This window comes from Notolepis coatsorum, assembly GCF_963971535.1.
Source record: "Notolepis coatsorum genome assembly, chromosome: 16".
NCBI classification, from domain to species: Eukaryota; Metazoa; Chordata; class Actinopteri; order Aulopiformes; family Paralepididae; genus Notolepis; species Notolepis coatsorum.
Genome location: NC_140180.1, coordinates 67,766,118 through 67,778,973, shown reverse-complemented (window position 1 = coordinate 67,778,973; position 12,856 = coordinate 67,766,118). Strand labels below are relative to the sequence as shown.

The 12,856-nt window shown below is 43.9% G+C and overlaps 1 protein-coding gene across 1 annotated transcript; it reads left to right on the top strand.

The window, feature by feature from the left end:
• Positions 1–3,438: 3,438 nt before the first annotated feature.
• Positions 3,439–12,612, top strand: LOC311242596 (transmembrane protein 179; the record flags this gene model as incomplete). Its single annotated transcript, XM_084331577.1, has 4 exons — positions 3,439–3,858; positions 7,530–7,667; positions 9,964–10,042; positions 12,418–12,612. Exons 1-4 carry the CDS (start codon positions 3,533–3,535, stop codon positions 12,610–12,612), a joined length of 738 nt encoding a protein of 245 aa, XP_084187703.1. The 5' UTR covers positions 3,439–3,532.
• Between the last annotated feature and the right edge of the window lie 244 nt (positions 12,613–12,856).

Here is a 12,856-nt window from a genome sequence, read left to right as displayed (position 1 = left end):
TGTCGTAAATGTGTAATAAATACGTGAGTTATACCAGTAGCAGGAGAAACTGCTATTTAGCAGGGAAACTGCTATTTATCCCAATGCCCTGAAATAACCAACTTCACAACCGGGGTACAAGGAGTAACAACTTTATTTCATTCAAGTACCTATACTAAGCGATTATACCGAGGACACGGGATCTATTAATTAAGAGGACCAATTGGGTACTGTAGAGCTCCTATTATACAACACCCTCTTATATGAGGCACTGCAATTACAAAACACGGTGTGTCTAATCCCACCTATTAAACACCCTCTTTTTGAGGCACTGCAACTGCACACCACGGTGTGTCTAATCCCACGCATTAAACACCCTCGGTAAGAGGCACAGCAATTGCACACACCACGGTGTGTTTAATCCCACACATTAAACACCCTCTGTAAGAGGCACAGCCCTTGGAACAAAAGGCCTAATAAACCATGCACTTCAGACACCCTCTCGACGAGGCATTTGCAAAACACATCGAACCATAGTAGTTAATTAAGGAACACTCTTCCGGCAATAATTAATCCCCCCTCTCGTCTTCCCATGTCCCTCCTCAATCGGTCATACTCAATATCCTACCGGCTTGGCTATACAATAAATAGGGGATAGGAAGAAATAGCCTATATGCAGGTAAAATTAAGAGGCACGGTAGAATACAGAGAGCATAACTATAGGATACCCCAATAATACCATATACAATACAATATACCAATTTACACAGTAGGCCTATACAGTTATAAAAATAGAGCATAATACAACATCCTATACTAAGTGCAAATGTGGGTAACAGTGGACTTAACTCGCCGCACGGCGCGACCCCCCAGAGGGTCGAAGCTTGGACCCCGTCCAACTCTCCGGGCGAATGCTCCGGCACACGGTGGTCCTCCAGGTTGTAGTTTGACTTGTAACCTGGTAATCGTACCCGGTGTCCGCGAGGACGTTCCAAGTATAAGGTCTTTAGGAGCGATGTAACTCAGTACCCTCTATGTCCCGTCCCTATCTGTCTCCAGGAGGGTAAGCCTCCCCTCCTCACGCTACCGGTACCTGTGGACGGCTGGCTAACTTATCTTCATCGCCGGTGGATAACTCTCCACGATCGACCCCACCCCCCGGGCCCTAACAGAGTCTGGTTACTGCTTGCGTGCTCCAACCCCAATATCTGAGTCCCACTGGTTTATCAATAGTCTCAGCGTCTCATCCCTGCACACAATCAGCAACACCTGAGTTCAATAATGAAGCCACTTGAGTCCCTGCTCCTGACGTCATTACTCGGCCCATTCACATCACAAATGTATAGATGTAGTGTAGTGTAGCAGTAGGCCTACTGTCTCTTGTATGTATGACAACTTACTGCTTATCTCTTACAGAATGACCTCCTAGACCCTAATCAGTCAGGCTTCAGGACTGGTCACTCCACAGAGACAGCCCTCATTGCGGTCACAGAGGCACTTCACTTAGCAAAAGCGAAAGGCCTCTCCTCTGTCCTGATTCTCCTAGATCTATCTGCAGCCTTCGACACAGTCAACCACCAGATCCTCCTTGCGGCCCTCGCAGGAATGGGAGTGGCTGGCTCTGCGCTGACATGGCTGTCATCATACCTCAATGACCGCTCCTACCAAGTGTCATGGAGAGGGACCCTGTCGGCCACCCGCCCCCTGCGGACGGGTGTCCCCCAGGGCTCGGTTTTAGGACCCCTTCTCTTCTCCCTCTACACTAAATCACTGGGTAACATTATCACGTCTCATGGCTTCTCCTACCATTGTTATGCCGACGATACTCAACTCTTCCTCTCCTTCCCTCCCTCAGATATCCACGTCTCTGAGCGGATCTCGGCCTGTCTGTCCGACATCTCAGCCTGGATGTCGTCCAACCACCTCAAACTGAACCTAAGCAAAACAGAATTGCTCCACCTGCCGGCCAAATCCTCCCCCCTAACCGACCTTTCAATCACAGTCGAGAATGCAGCTGTGACTGCGTCCCCGACCGCCAAGAACCTTGGTGTTGTCCTCGACGACCAGTTGAACTTCTCTGCTCACATCGCAGCGACGACCAGAACCTGCCGATTCCTCCTGAGCAACGTCAGAAGGATACGCCCCTTCCTGACAAAAGAAGCCACCCAACTCCTCGTCCAATCAACAGTCATCTCCCGCCTCGACTACTGCAATGCACTGCTCGCTGGCCTCCCGGCCACTGCCACTAAGCCTCTTCAACTCATTCAGAACGCAGCAGCCCGCCTGATCTCAAACCTACCGAAGTCGGCCCATGTCACCCCACTTCTTAGGGACCTGCACTGGCTCCCCATTGCTGCACGAATCCGCTTCAAGGCCCTCGACCTAGCATACCGTGCGGCAAAGGGAACCGCTCCCGCCTACCTCCGGTCAATGGTCTCTAACTACACACCCTCAAGACCCCTACGCTCTGCATCTTCTGGCCGCCTCAGACCTACTCCTATCCAAGCTCCGGGAGGGTCATCAAAGAGAAGTCGCCTATTCTCAGTCCTTGCCCCACAATGGTGGAATGAACTACCCACCCCAGTTAGGACAGCCGAATCACGTCCAATCTTTCGCCGTCGACTAAAGACGCACTTCTTCAACCATTATCTGAATAAAAAAAATAAAAATAAAAAAAAAATCTAACCCTAACTAACCGTACTGTCATGCACTTGTCCTAATAAACTAACCTACACTGTAGCACTCAACACTTTGATGAACATTGTTGCTCAGCTGATAGAGTTGTGCCCTTCCTGATGGCTTGTCGTACAGAACTTGTAAGTCGCTTTGGATAAAAGCGTCAGCTAAATGACTAAATGTAAATGTAAATGTAAATGTATGTCGTGTGTGTCATATGATTAATTGAAAATGGGGGACCCTGATGTAAACAAGACGAAAGTCTTTCTCTGGTCTGCATCCCCTTAACAATTGTATGTATTGAGCTGTACTGTACTGTACCCATTCTGAAATCTGTTAATAAAGGTTTCAATCAATCAATCAATATGACGCTATAGACTTTAGTCTTTTGTTTTCAGCGGGGGAGGGGCGGCGAGGGGCATCGCCTCCCGAAAGAATGCCACCACCACCCCGGTCCACGGTCAACCACGCCCGACATTCCTGTCCTTTGATTAATTGACTCGATCAAGCCTACTCTAAACACAAGTCATCACCACCATGATTATCAAAAGAACATCAGTGCAATTCACACAGGCTGCAGATGATGATGGCCGATGTAGGCCAGTCGACCAATTGTGTCAGACTCAATATGCGTACAGTGTGCGTCATTGCTGGCAAACAGTGTAGCAGCCAGCAGTGAAGAAGAGTCCTATCGGCAGCCAGGCGTGTTGTATAACAGTTCGGAATGCTAGGATGGCTGTGCTTTAAATACCCACCGCGGCATGCTGCTAGACTTGAGAAATAATTGGGATATTTGATTATGCAAAATACATATAGCATACTATTTAGATTCTAGTCTCTTTGCTGTTTACATTTTTATTTATTTTTTTTACTTATAATGATGGAGCTGGATCGGCGACTGTTGCTGGCGCACTGCACAGCCCACACCCTGTCGGTCATGTTGGGGCTACTGGTGGTCGTCCCTCTGGCTCTCAACGGCTCCGCTTTTAAAGGGCGCTGTGCGCTCTTCACTGCGGGCTATTGGAGGGTTGAAAATCGGACAGAAGTAACGGGGGAACCGGGAGATATCTCTCATTTGGTGGTACAACAATGGGGTCCTCCCGCCGCCTGCCAGTTCGCCACATTTGTCGGCGTGTTTACGGTGTTGTACGGTGCCGCGCAAAGCTGGAGATGCCTCTTCTACCTCCATGGGCGGCATGACGAGTAAGTACTGTAGTGCTGGTGCACAAGAAGTTCGAATTGTGATATAAACAACTAGCTATGATGATCGTGTTGATAATAATAGTGTTATTTTAATAATAAATACAGTACTGTATATTTGCACATCTTGTATGTCACAAGTGTAACGGTAGGCTACATGTATGTCATGATTCGATTCGATTATTAGATTAGATTATTATATCTGTATGTTGTGTATGTCATAAATGTCATTATGAATTGAAAATGGGGGACCCTGATGTAAACAAGACGAAAGTCTTTCTCTGGTCTGCATGATCCCCTTAACAATTGTGTGTATTGAACTGTATATTAATTTGTACCCATTCTGCAATCTGTTAAATATGAATGAATGAATGAAAACTTTATTTAACAGATTGCAGAATGGGTACAATACAGTACGGCTCAATACATACAATTGTTAAGGGGATGCAGACCTGAGAAAGACGTTTGTCTTGTTTCCATCAGGGTCCCCTATTTTCAATTCATATAGACATTTATGACATACACAACATACATGACATTTATGGCATAGGGACATATAGGTATTTAGTAATGATACATTTGTGACATAAACGGTATTCCAATATACAGTACTGTTACCCCTAGATCCTGACAGAGTATATACATATGATGGGGAGGGGACTGTACATTAGGGGTGGGTGGGTGGGAGAGAAATATACATACGGCGGGGAGGGAATATATACATGCTGTGGGGAGGAGACTGTCTATTAGGAGGTGGTGGGGGTTTTGGGCATTTACGGTGGCCAGTTTCGAATTGCAGCCTCCCGTAGGTGCTCTTTAAGAGCGGTTTTGAATGTGGGCAGGGATTCACATTCCTTTACAGCTTTGGGTAGGGCGTTCCACATTGTTGTGGCATAATTGCGAAACGTGTTTAGTCCCTTGTTTGAGCCGAATCTGGGTTTAACATGATTTGTTGAGCTTCCTCTGGTGTAGTGGTTGTGGTATTCACTGACCTTTGGGAAGTATTTTGACATGTACATGGGCACCCCGGTCGTATAGTGTATCTTGTAGACCAGGCCCATTGCAAGTTGCTGTACTCTGTCGTCTACTCTAAGCCATCCTAGGTTGTCAAAGTGGGCAGGGGTGAGGTGGGTTCTGGGGTTCAGGTCAAGTAGTAGTCTGACCAGTTTGTTTTGTGATGTTTGTAATTTTGTTTTAAGCGCCTTTGAGGTGCTTTGGTACCATGAGGTGCACGCATAGTCATAGTACCCTTGAATGAGTGCTCCTGCCAGAGTCTTCAGGGTATTCTTGTTTACCAGAGAGGAGATCCGGTACAGGAATCTAGTTCGTTGGTTGACTTTTTTTATTACATTGGATGCCATTTTGTCACAGGAAAGATTTGCCTCTAGGATGGAACCCAGGTAGGTAATTTCGTCTTTCCTTGTGACAATATTGTCATCACCCACTGTAACTGAGAAGCCGTCGGTCTTGTTGAGTTTGTTATTTGAACCGAAGAGAATGGACTCTGTTTTGACCATGTGTAATGATAGTTTGTTATCAGCGAGCCATATGCAGATTTTGCCTAGTTCCGAGCTGAGGGTTTTTTCAACCTGCAACTTGTTCTTGTCAGAGACCAGCAGGGCTGAGTCGTCCGCAAACAGGAACAAGTTGCAGTCACAGGCTGACGACATGTCATTTGCATAAATTAGGAAGAGTAGCGGTCCTAGTATGCTTCCTTGTGGAACACCACAGCTCACTGTGAGGGGGGGGGGATAGAGTACCGTTTACCTCTACCATCTGTTCTCTCCCCTCCAGGTAGGATTGCATCCAGCTCACTGATAAGCTATCAAAACCAATTGCTTTTAGCTTGTCCATTAGAATGGAGTGATTGACAGTGTCGAAGGCCTTTTGTAGGTCCAGCATGACCATGCCGCAAGTTTTCAATCAATCAATCAATTACATAACAACAACATTAACAACAATAGTAGTAGTTATAGTTAGTACTGTCTAAAACAGTCTAATTGCCTCTTTGCTGTTATATACTCCAAACAAACACATTTAAGTATAGTTTGCTGCAGTTAACTAATGTTCATGTTCACTAATATGTGTGGACTGTCTTAGACCAGAGGAATAACTTTATAAATAAATGTAATTATTTTTTTCCTTTTTTATAATCAGTATTTTATTGACACACAAGTAAGTGGACATAGCAACTATCTCCAGTGAAACACACACACACACACACACACACACACACACACACACACACACACACACACACACACACACATACACACACACACACACACACACACACACACACAAATAACAAATACATAAATAAATGAAATTAACAAAACAAGACAATACAAAAACAGTCGGCAACACAACCAAGCAAGCAAGGCAAGCAAATCAAAAGATACACATTAGCAATAGCAGTAAAGCTCATAATAGTTTTTGTGGGTTGTGTTATCCAGGAGCAAGCTCATGATCTTTTCACATTATCTATGTATCTCTCAGATATTCTCCCCACTTTGTTGTATAATGTAATAAATTCTCTTATTGGTGTAGTTCTCCTTTAACATTAGGGCCACTGAAGTACTCCTTTAAAGTCACTGTAAAGCAATAATAAATGAGTTTGTCACACCACAGAAATGGTTATCATACCACCCAGCCACATTTTAATGATTAAAAACGTTAATAACTATTAATAAACCCAGCTCATCTGGCCGCTCAGACCATTTCTCAGGTATGTGGGGGCGTGGTCAGACCAAGCTTGATTGACAGCTCCCTTTCAGCTCAAGTGCCATTACTTGCCATTGAATCACTAAAATGTTTTGCTATAAACTACCAAATATATCAAATGGACCCTACTTGCTTAGAAAACTTGTCTAATCGACTAGCTAGAAAACTAGGTTAGACCACCCAATCTGTATTTTTATTTAACATACCAGTATGGTTATAATCATTTTAGCATTTTCCATTCACTATATGAAACAGTTAGCATTGCCATTAGCTTTGCTAACACATTTCCTTTTTTCATAAGTTTGATCCCCTTAATTTGGTAGCCAATTACACCCAACCTATTATCCAATTGTCCTCTGGTAGTAGAGGGTTCGTCCGGGAACATAGTGATGTGGGACCATTGGGCTGTGGGAACATAGGGCCTACTTTTTTTTTTTTTTTTTTTTTTTTTTTAAATCTTAGAAATGTTGGAACATGGCCTTATTTTGAGAAAAATTTGGGAACATAGGGCTGTGGGAACATAGGGCTGACCCCGTTTTGAGCTACTTATCAACTCTGGGAGAACCATGCTAATGCACTTTTTTATACATCAGAGAATGATTTCAGGCCCAATCAAAAAACAAAAACTGTTTACCGGTCTAACTCCACAATTCAGTACATATGCTTTCACATGTTTTCAGCAACTACTTTCTAATATGTATAATGTGTTTAGAAACAAATCTCAGAATTAGCTTCACAGGGATTTTAATGACTGTCAAGAGTATTGAGACAAGACACTTGTTAGTGTAATAGGTATGCAACTGAGTTACTGTATATAATCAAGGTACTGGTGTGTGTCTGTGTGCGCTTATGAATGTGTCTGTAATGCTATGCTGCTGTATTTATTTCCCTGTGTATTCTGTTATAATGGATGTAGATAATTAATCAAACTGTATTTCTGTGTTGATCAGCACCCTGTTGTCCTCCTTCCTGACACTGCTGCTGAGTCTGTGCGTGTTGTTTCTCTCTGGAGGGGCCAGTGTCACCCTGTCCCTGGGCCTGGCCTCCTGGTGCGGCACCGTCACTGGGGACAACACTCGTCCTTACAGGTACTGAAGGCCTGTTGCTGCCCCACAACAGTTGGGTGACTATGGGCTTTTTTTTTCTATTACTCAAAACATCCAATGTGTTGTTTATCACATTTAAAAAGTAATTAATAAAATTGGGCTTTTGAAATTATGCCCAACAAATCGACCAACAAAAGCATGTAAAATAATTAATTAACGGAACGGCTCCTGCCCACCTCCGGTCAATGGTCTCTAACTACACACCCTCAAGACCCCTCCGCTCTACATGTTCTGGCCGCCTCAGACCCACTCCTATCCGAGCTCCGGGAGGGTCATCAAGGAGAAGCCACCTATTGTCGGTCCTCGCTCCACAACAGTGGAACGAACTTCCCACCACAGTCAGGACAGCCAAAACCCGACCAATCTTTCGTCGTCGACTAAAAACACACTTCTTCAATCAATATCTGAAAAGAAAAAAAATGACACTAACCTTCTTACTGTCTTATACTATGATGCACTCTTCCGACTATACTAATATGTCACTACTACTATGCACTCAGCACAGCAACACCCAAGTTTCAGCACTGTTTGATGAACATTGTCGTACAGAACTTGTAAGTCGCTTTTGATCAAACTAAAAGTTTGCTAAATGTAAAATGTAAATGAAAAAATAAGCTAAATTAACTCACAAGAAACTGTGCTGTCTGAAAGAGAACTCCAGTGGACGTTTGGCTCAAAGGATCTTTAAAGCATGACGTGCATGTCCTTTAGGGCCTTATTAGCAAAGAATAGAGAAGCTGAAATCCAGTTCATGTGTAACTTCAACTCCACATGTGACGGATCGTACTGGTCTACTCTGCGTTGATGTTAAATGCTGATGTCCCGAGGGGGAGTCGAACAGGGGAGCTCCCGCTCCGCGGGCGACGACATAGACTGCTGCACTAAGAAGTGAATCCACTGCTAAGTACCGTACCTATGCGTCTATTAACCCTGTTATGAGGAAGTGAGTTTAACTTCCCAGCCCGCTTACTGCCACAGTCACTTGTCAACACCCCTGTTTCTGTGACTGTGGATATACTCACGGGCACCCGTTACACACACAGACATGTCATACTAGAATTTATATCCTGTGTAGAAGCTTTGAAAAAAAGCTACTGTTTTTTTTAATTTTTTTTACTGGTCCAGCAATGGAAAGGGGTGGAGTGAACTGCAGAGCTCTATATAACAACAGTCCTCTACTATTGAACACTGAGCAGAAACACAGGAGCAGTTGGGGATTATGTGCCTTGCGCACTTCAGTGGTAGCTTAAAAAACATAAAGAATTCCTGCTGCTTTAGTCTCACATAACCCTATTAATTCTAGGACTATATGCTTCTATTATTTATGAAATGCAAATAGAAACCAAGTGGATCAAGAAAAGAGGGCAGAGTTTGAGATAGGTAAACTGTACAGAATGTGAATAACATTCATGTGTCAGTCTAAATATACATGTTCTGGTTTCTGAGAATTACACAAGACTTAGATAATTCTAGGAATTTGAAGAACAATATGACGGCTGATCTATAATCCTGTCATGTTCATCTTTTAGCTTATCACCTGTGCATCGCCTCCCCCCTCCACCCCCCCATGCACACTCCTAAAGCTCCAGATTCGTCTCTCCCTGTGCTGGGCTCTGCACAACTGATACAGCTCAGAGACACCTTGCAAGCAAAATGCACCCTGAGCTATTTGAGCCCCCCCCCCCCGTTCCCCACAACCCAGTCTCCCCTTTCAGAGCATCGATCATACACAAGCAGAGCAGACACTCTCACAGGGTCACACAGGTCATGTGATTTGGTCTGTCATCACGCTCAGGAATCTTGCAAACTAGACACTTCAGTAACTAAGTACTTCAACACTTTTATTGTTAGCATGCTACTCTTACTTTTACGTAAGTAATACTCTGTACAAGAGTACAGTACAAGAACTTACTCCGACTTAAGTAAATTGTGAAGTAGGGCCGGTCGATAATTCAATTTTTTTTTTTAAATGTTATCGTCTTTCAACAGGATTGTGTTGCAATGAAATCACAATATCGTGATACACAATTCGGTCGTCTAAATTTATAATAACAAGCACATATCAACTCAAATGTCCCACAAAAATATTTGAGGGAGTGTGATTTGAAAATTGCAGTTTTGGTTTAATGTCACACTTATAGGAGCGATTAACGTCAACTGGATTATGTAATCCATGATTTCACATAGGGGAGCAGGTATTGTGATGTATATTGATATTGAGAAAAAGTCTAGGCTACTGCATCTCAGTACTGTTCTGTCTCATCCTCTTCATATTTAGCTGCGCTGAGTCCCAGTCTGTCCCCTTCTACCTGGATGTGGACACATCCTCCTTCTACACGGAACTCTCGCTGGCACAGGTAGGGGTGATAATGAGGGGGAAAACACTCACACCCAACCACTTCACTTCCATATGGTACCATCAACCATCACACTTCTTCAAGTCAAATGGTATTGAACAAAACAAAAGAGGAAGAATAAGAACAGAGATCTACAAATGATGTCCTAGCGCTGAACTCTAGTGGCTGCCCGTTGTTACTACAGTTTGACTTAACTACTTGTGACCTAGTGTTTTTTTCTTCATGAAACACACGTTGATTTATTATATTCCACCAAGCGAACCAGAGTTCACAAGACTGATTTCTCTACTGGAGCTACTGTAGATACTCTCTAGTCTACTCTATGAGAGGCAGAGACAAATCAAGGCTCTTGTTATAACTACACTGCAGTGAGCAAAGGGACTATGCTAGTCAGTTTGTTGGAATATCCTGCCTCCTAGCAGAAGGATATCCCAGCAAGATGTTCTGCCACCAAGCAGAGCGATATCCCAACAGGATGTCCTGTCAGAATGTCTAGCATTAGTTGATGGGAAGCATATCCTAAAAGTAGTAGAAGGAAACAAACTGAATTAACTGACAGTTTAATATTTACATTATATATCATGTCCATTCATAGCCAGCATGCATAGGCATTATATATGCAATAAAATATTTCAGACTCCCTCTCTCACTCTCTCTCGTCAGGCGTCTCTCACTCTCTCTGGTGTGTGATGGCTCACTGACTGACTGTTACTACCACTGGTGTCTCTGTGGTGTGTGATTGCTCACTGGCTGACTTGTCTCTCTCACCAGGCGTCTCTGGTCTGTGACGGCTCTCTGTCTCTCTCTGTCTCGAAACGCAGTGCGCGCTTACTTGCGTTGCGCATAATGAAAGTCTCTTTCGCTCTCTCTCGAAAAACGCAGTGCACACTTACTTGCGTCGCGTGCAGTGATGCCACAGATTACTTGTAAAAGTAATCTGATTACTGATTACTGATTACTCCTTTAAAAAGTAATCTAAGTTACTTGACTGATTACTTGATTATCAGAGTAACTTAGTTACTTTGAAAGTAACTAGGTTACGAAGTCGTCGGCGTTCCCCCAACAGTTTTTTTTTAAACGCTTTATTGAAAGTGCATAAATAGTTTTTAACTTGTTTCTCTGCACATAACGTAAATTGTTAAACTAGTGCTTCAGCTTCTGTACCATCAAGTATGGTAAAGCAACAGTCTATGATGCTCACAGCATTAGAGCAGCCAGCCAGTGGTTTTACAAAACCAGTGTATCACATCTAACAAATGCAGGCTGAACTATTCAATTATATCAACTGTAACTATTAAATTGTTTTTATAAATGTCTCTCTATAAACATACAATCAGTCTCTCTTTAACATGTAAATTAACTGTAAATCTGGCAAATAAGAGCTTTTGCTCTGCCACCATCAAATATACATTAATCAAAAGGGAAAGAAACAATCTCTCTCTTTTGCTGTTTGGCTGGCCTCCAAGTCCTCCTGTACCTAGTCGAAGCGTCGGCTAGTGTTGTGATTCCAGATGCTTTCAATGCAATTGGATGTGCTGTTTTTAGCGGTAGACAGTATTTTGTTTCCTCCGCATATGAATGTTTTTTTCACCCGGCTTAGCTGACACAAACGTGAAGTAGTGACTGAGGCTACGTTTAGACGAGCGTTTTGGGGTGGAATTCTCCGTGCAGACGAGGCTGTAACGACGGAGCCCTGCTGTCACACGATTGGCGCATATGTCACATGACGTGCTGTGAAGACCCGCCCTACTCTGCCTCTGATTTGCAGACTGTGGATGGGGAATGTGATTGGACCAAAGCAGAGTCACTCACAGACAGAGGGTCCAGTCACGCCGCGGGACACATTGTGTATTTAACCCTTTCACTGCCACACGACGTCACTCCCAAATAAGAAAAACAGCTCAAAATGTATTTTTGACTGTCGAAAACGAAATAAAATACTGCATTCCGCCTGCATTATGAATTTATGATGAGATAGTAACGAAATAGTAACGCACAGCCACTTGGACAAGTAACTGCAATCAGATTACTGGCTTTTAAAGATTAACGCGTTAGATTACTATTTTCGGGGAAAAGTAATCGGATTACAATAACGCGCTACTTAGTAACGCGTTACTGGCATCACTGGTCGCGTGTAATGAAAGTGTTTTTCGCTCAGGCGTCTCTCTGGTGTGTGACGGCTCTCTGGCCTCTCTCTGTCTCTCTCACTCTCATCAGGTGTCTCTGTGGTGTGTGACGGCTCTCTCTCTCTCTCTCTCATCAGGTGTCTCTGTGGTGTGTGACGGCTCTCTCTCTCTCTCTCTCTCTCTCATCAGGTGTCTCTGTGGTGTGTGACGGCTCTCTGGCTGACTCTGTCTCTCTGTCTCTCTCATCAGGCGGCTCTCTGGTGTGTGACGGCTCTCTGGGCGGCTCAGTCCGTCCTGTCCTTCCTGCGCCTCTACCACTCCCACAGCCAGCACATCACGGGGCCCTGCCTGGCCCGCGAGAAGGAGCTGCTGCTCAGCCACACGCCCTCTGACGGCTCCCCCTCACCTCCGCACCCTCCGGCGACACCCACCATCTTTGTCTAAGTGATGTTGAAGAAATTTGCTAGTGGGGTGAGATTTCACGTGTTCCAATACAACTGAACTTGTTTCAAGAAAAAAATTAAATACTGTATATAAAATGAGGCAGGTTACTCTTTTTAGTTTCAAGATCATTTTGCTTGTTTTGAGAAGAGCCTTGAAACAAGCCCACTTTGGAGCATGTGAAAATTATATTTTCACCTGTTTCAAGAAATTTTGATTTTAAAGGGGACATGTACTGCTATTCCTA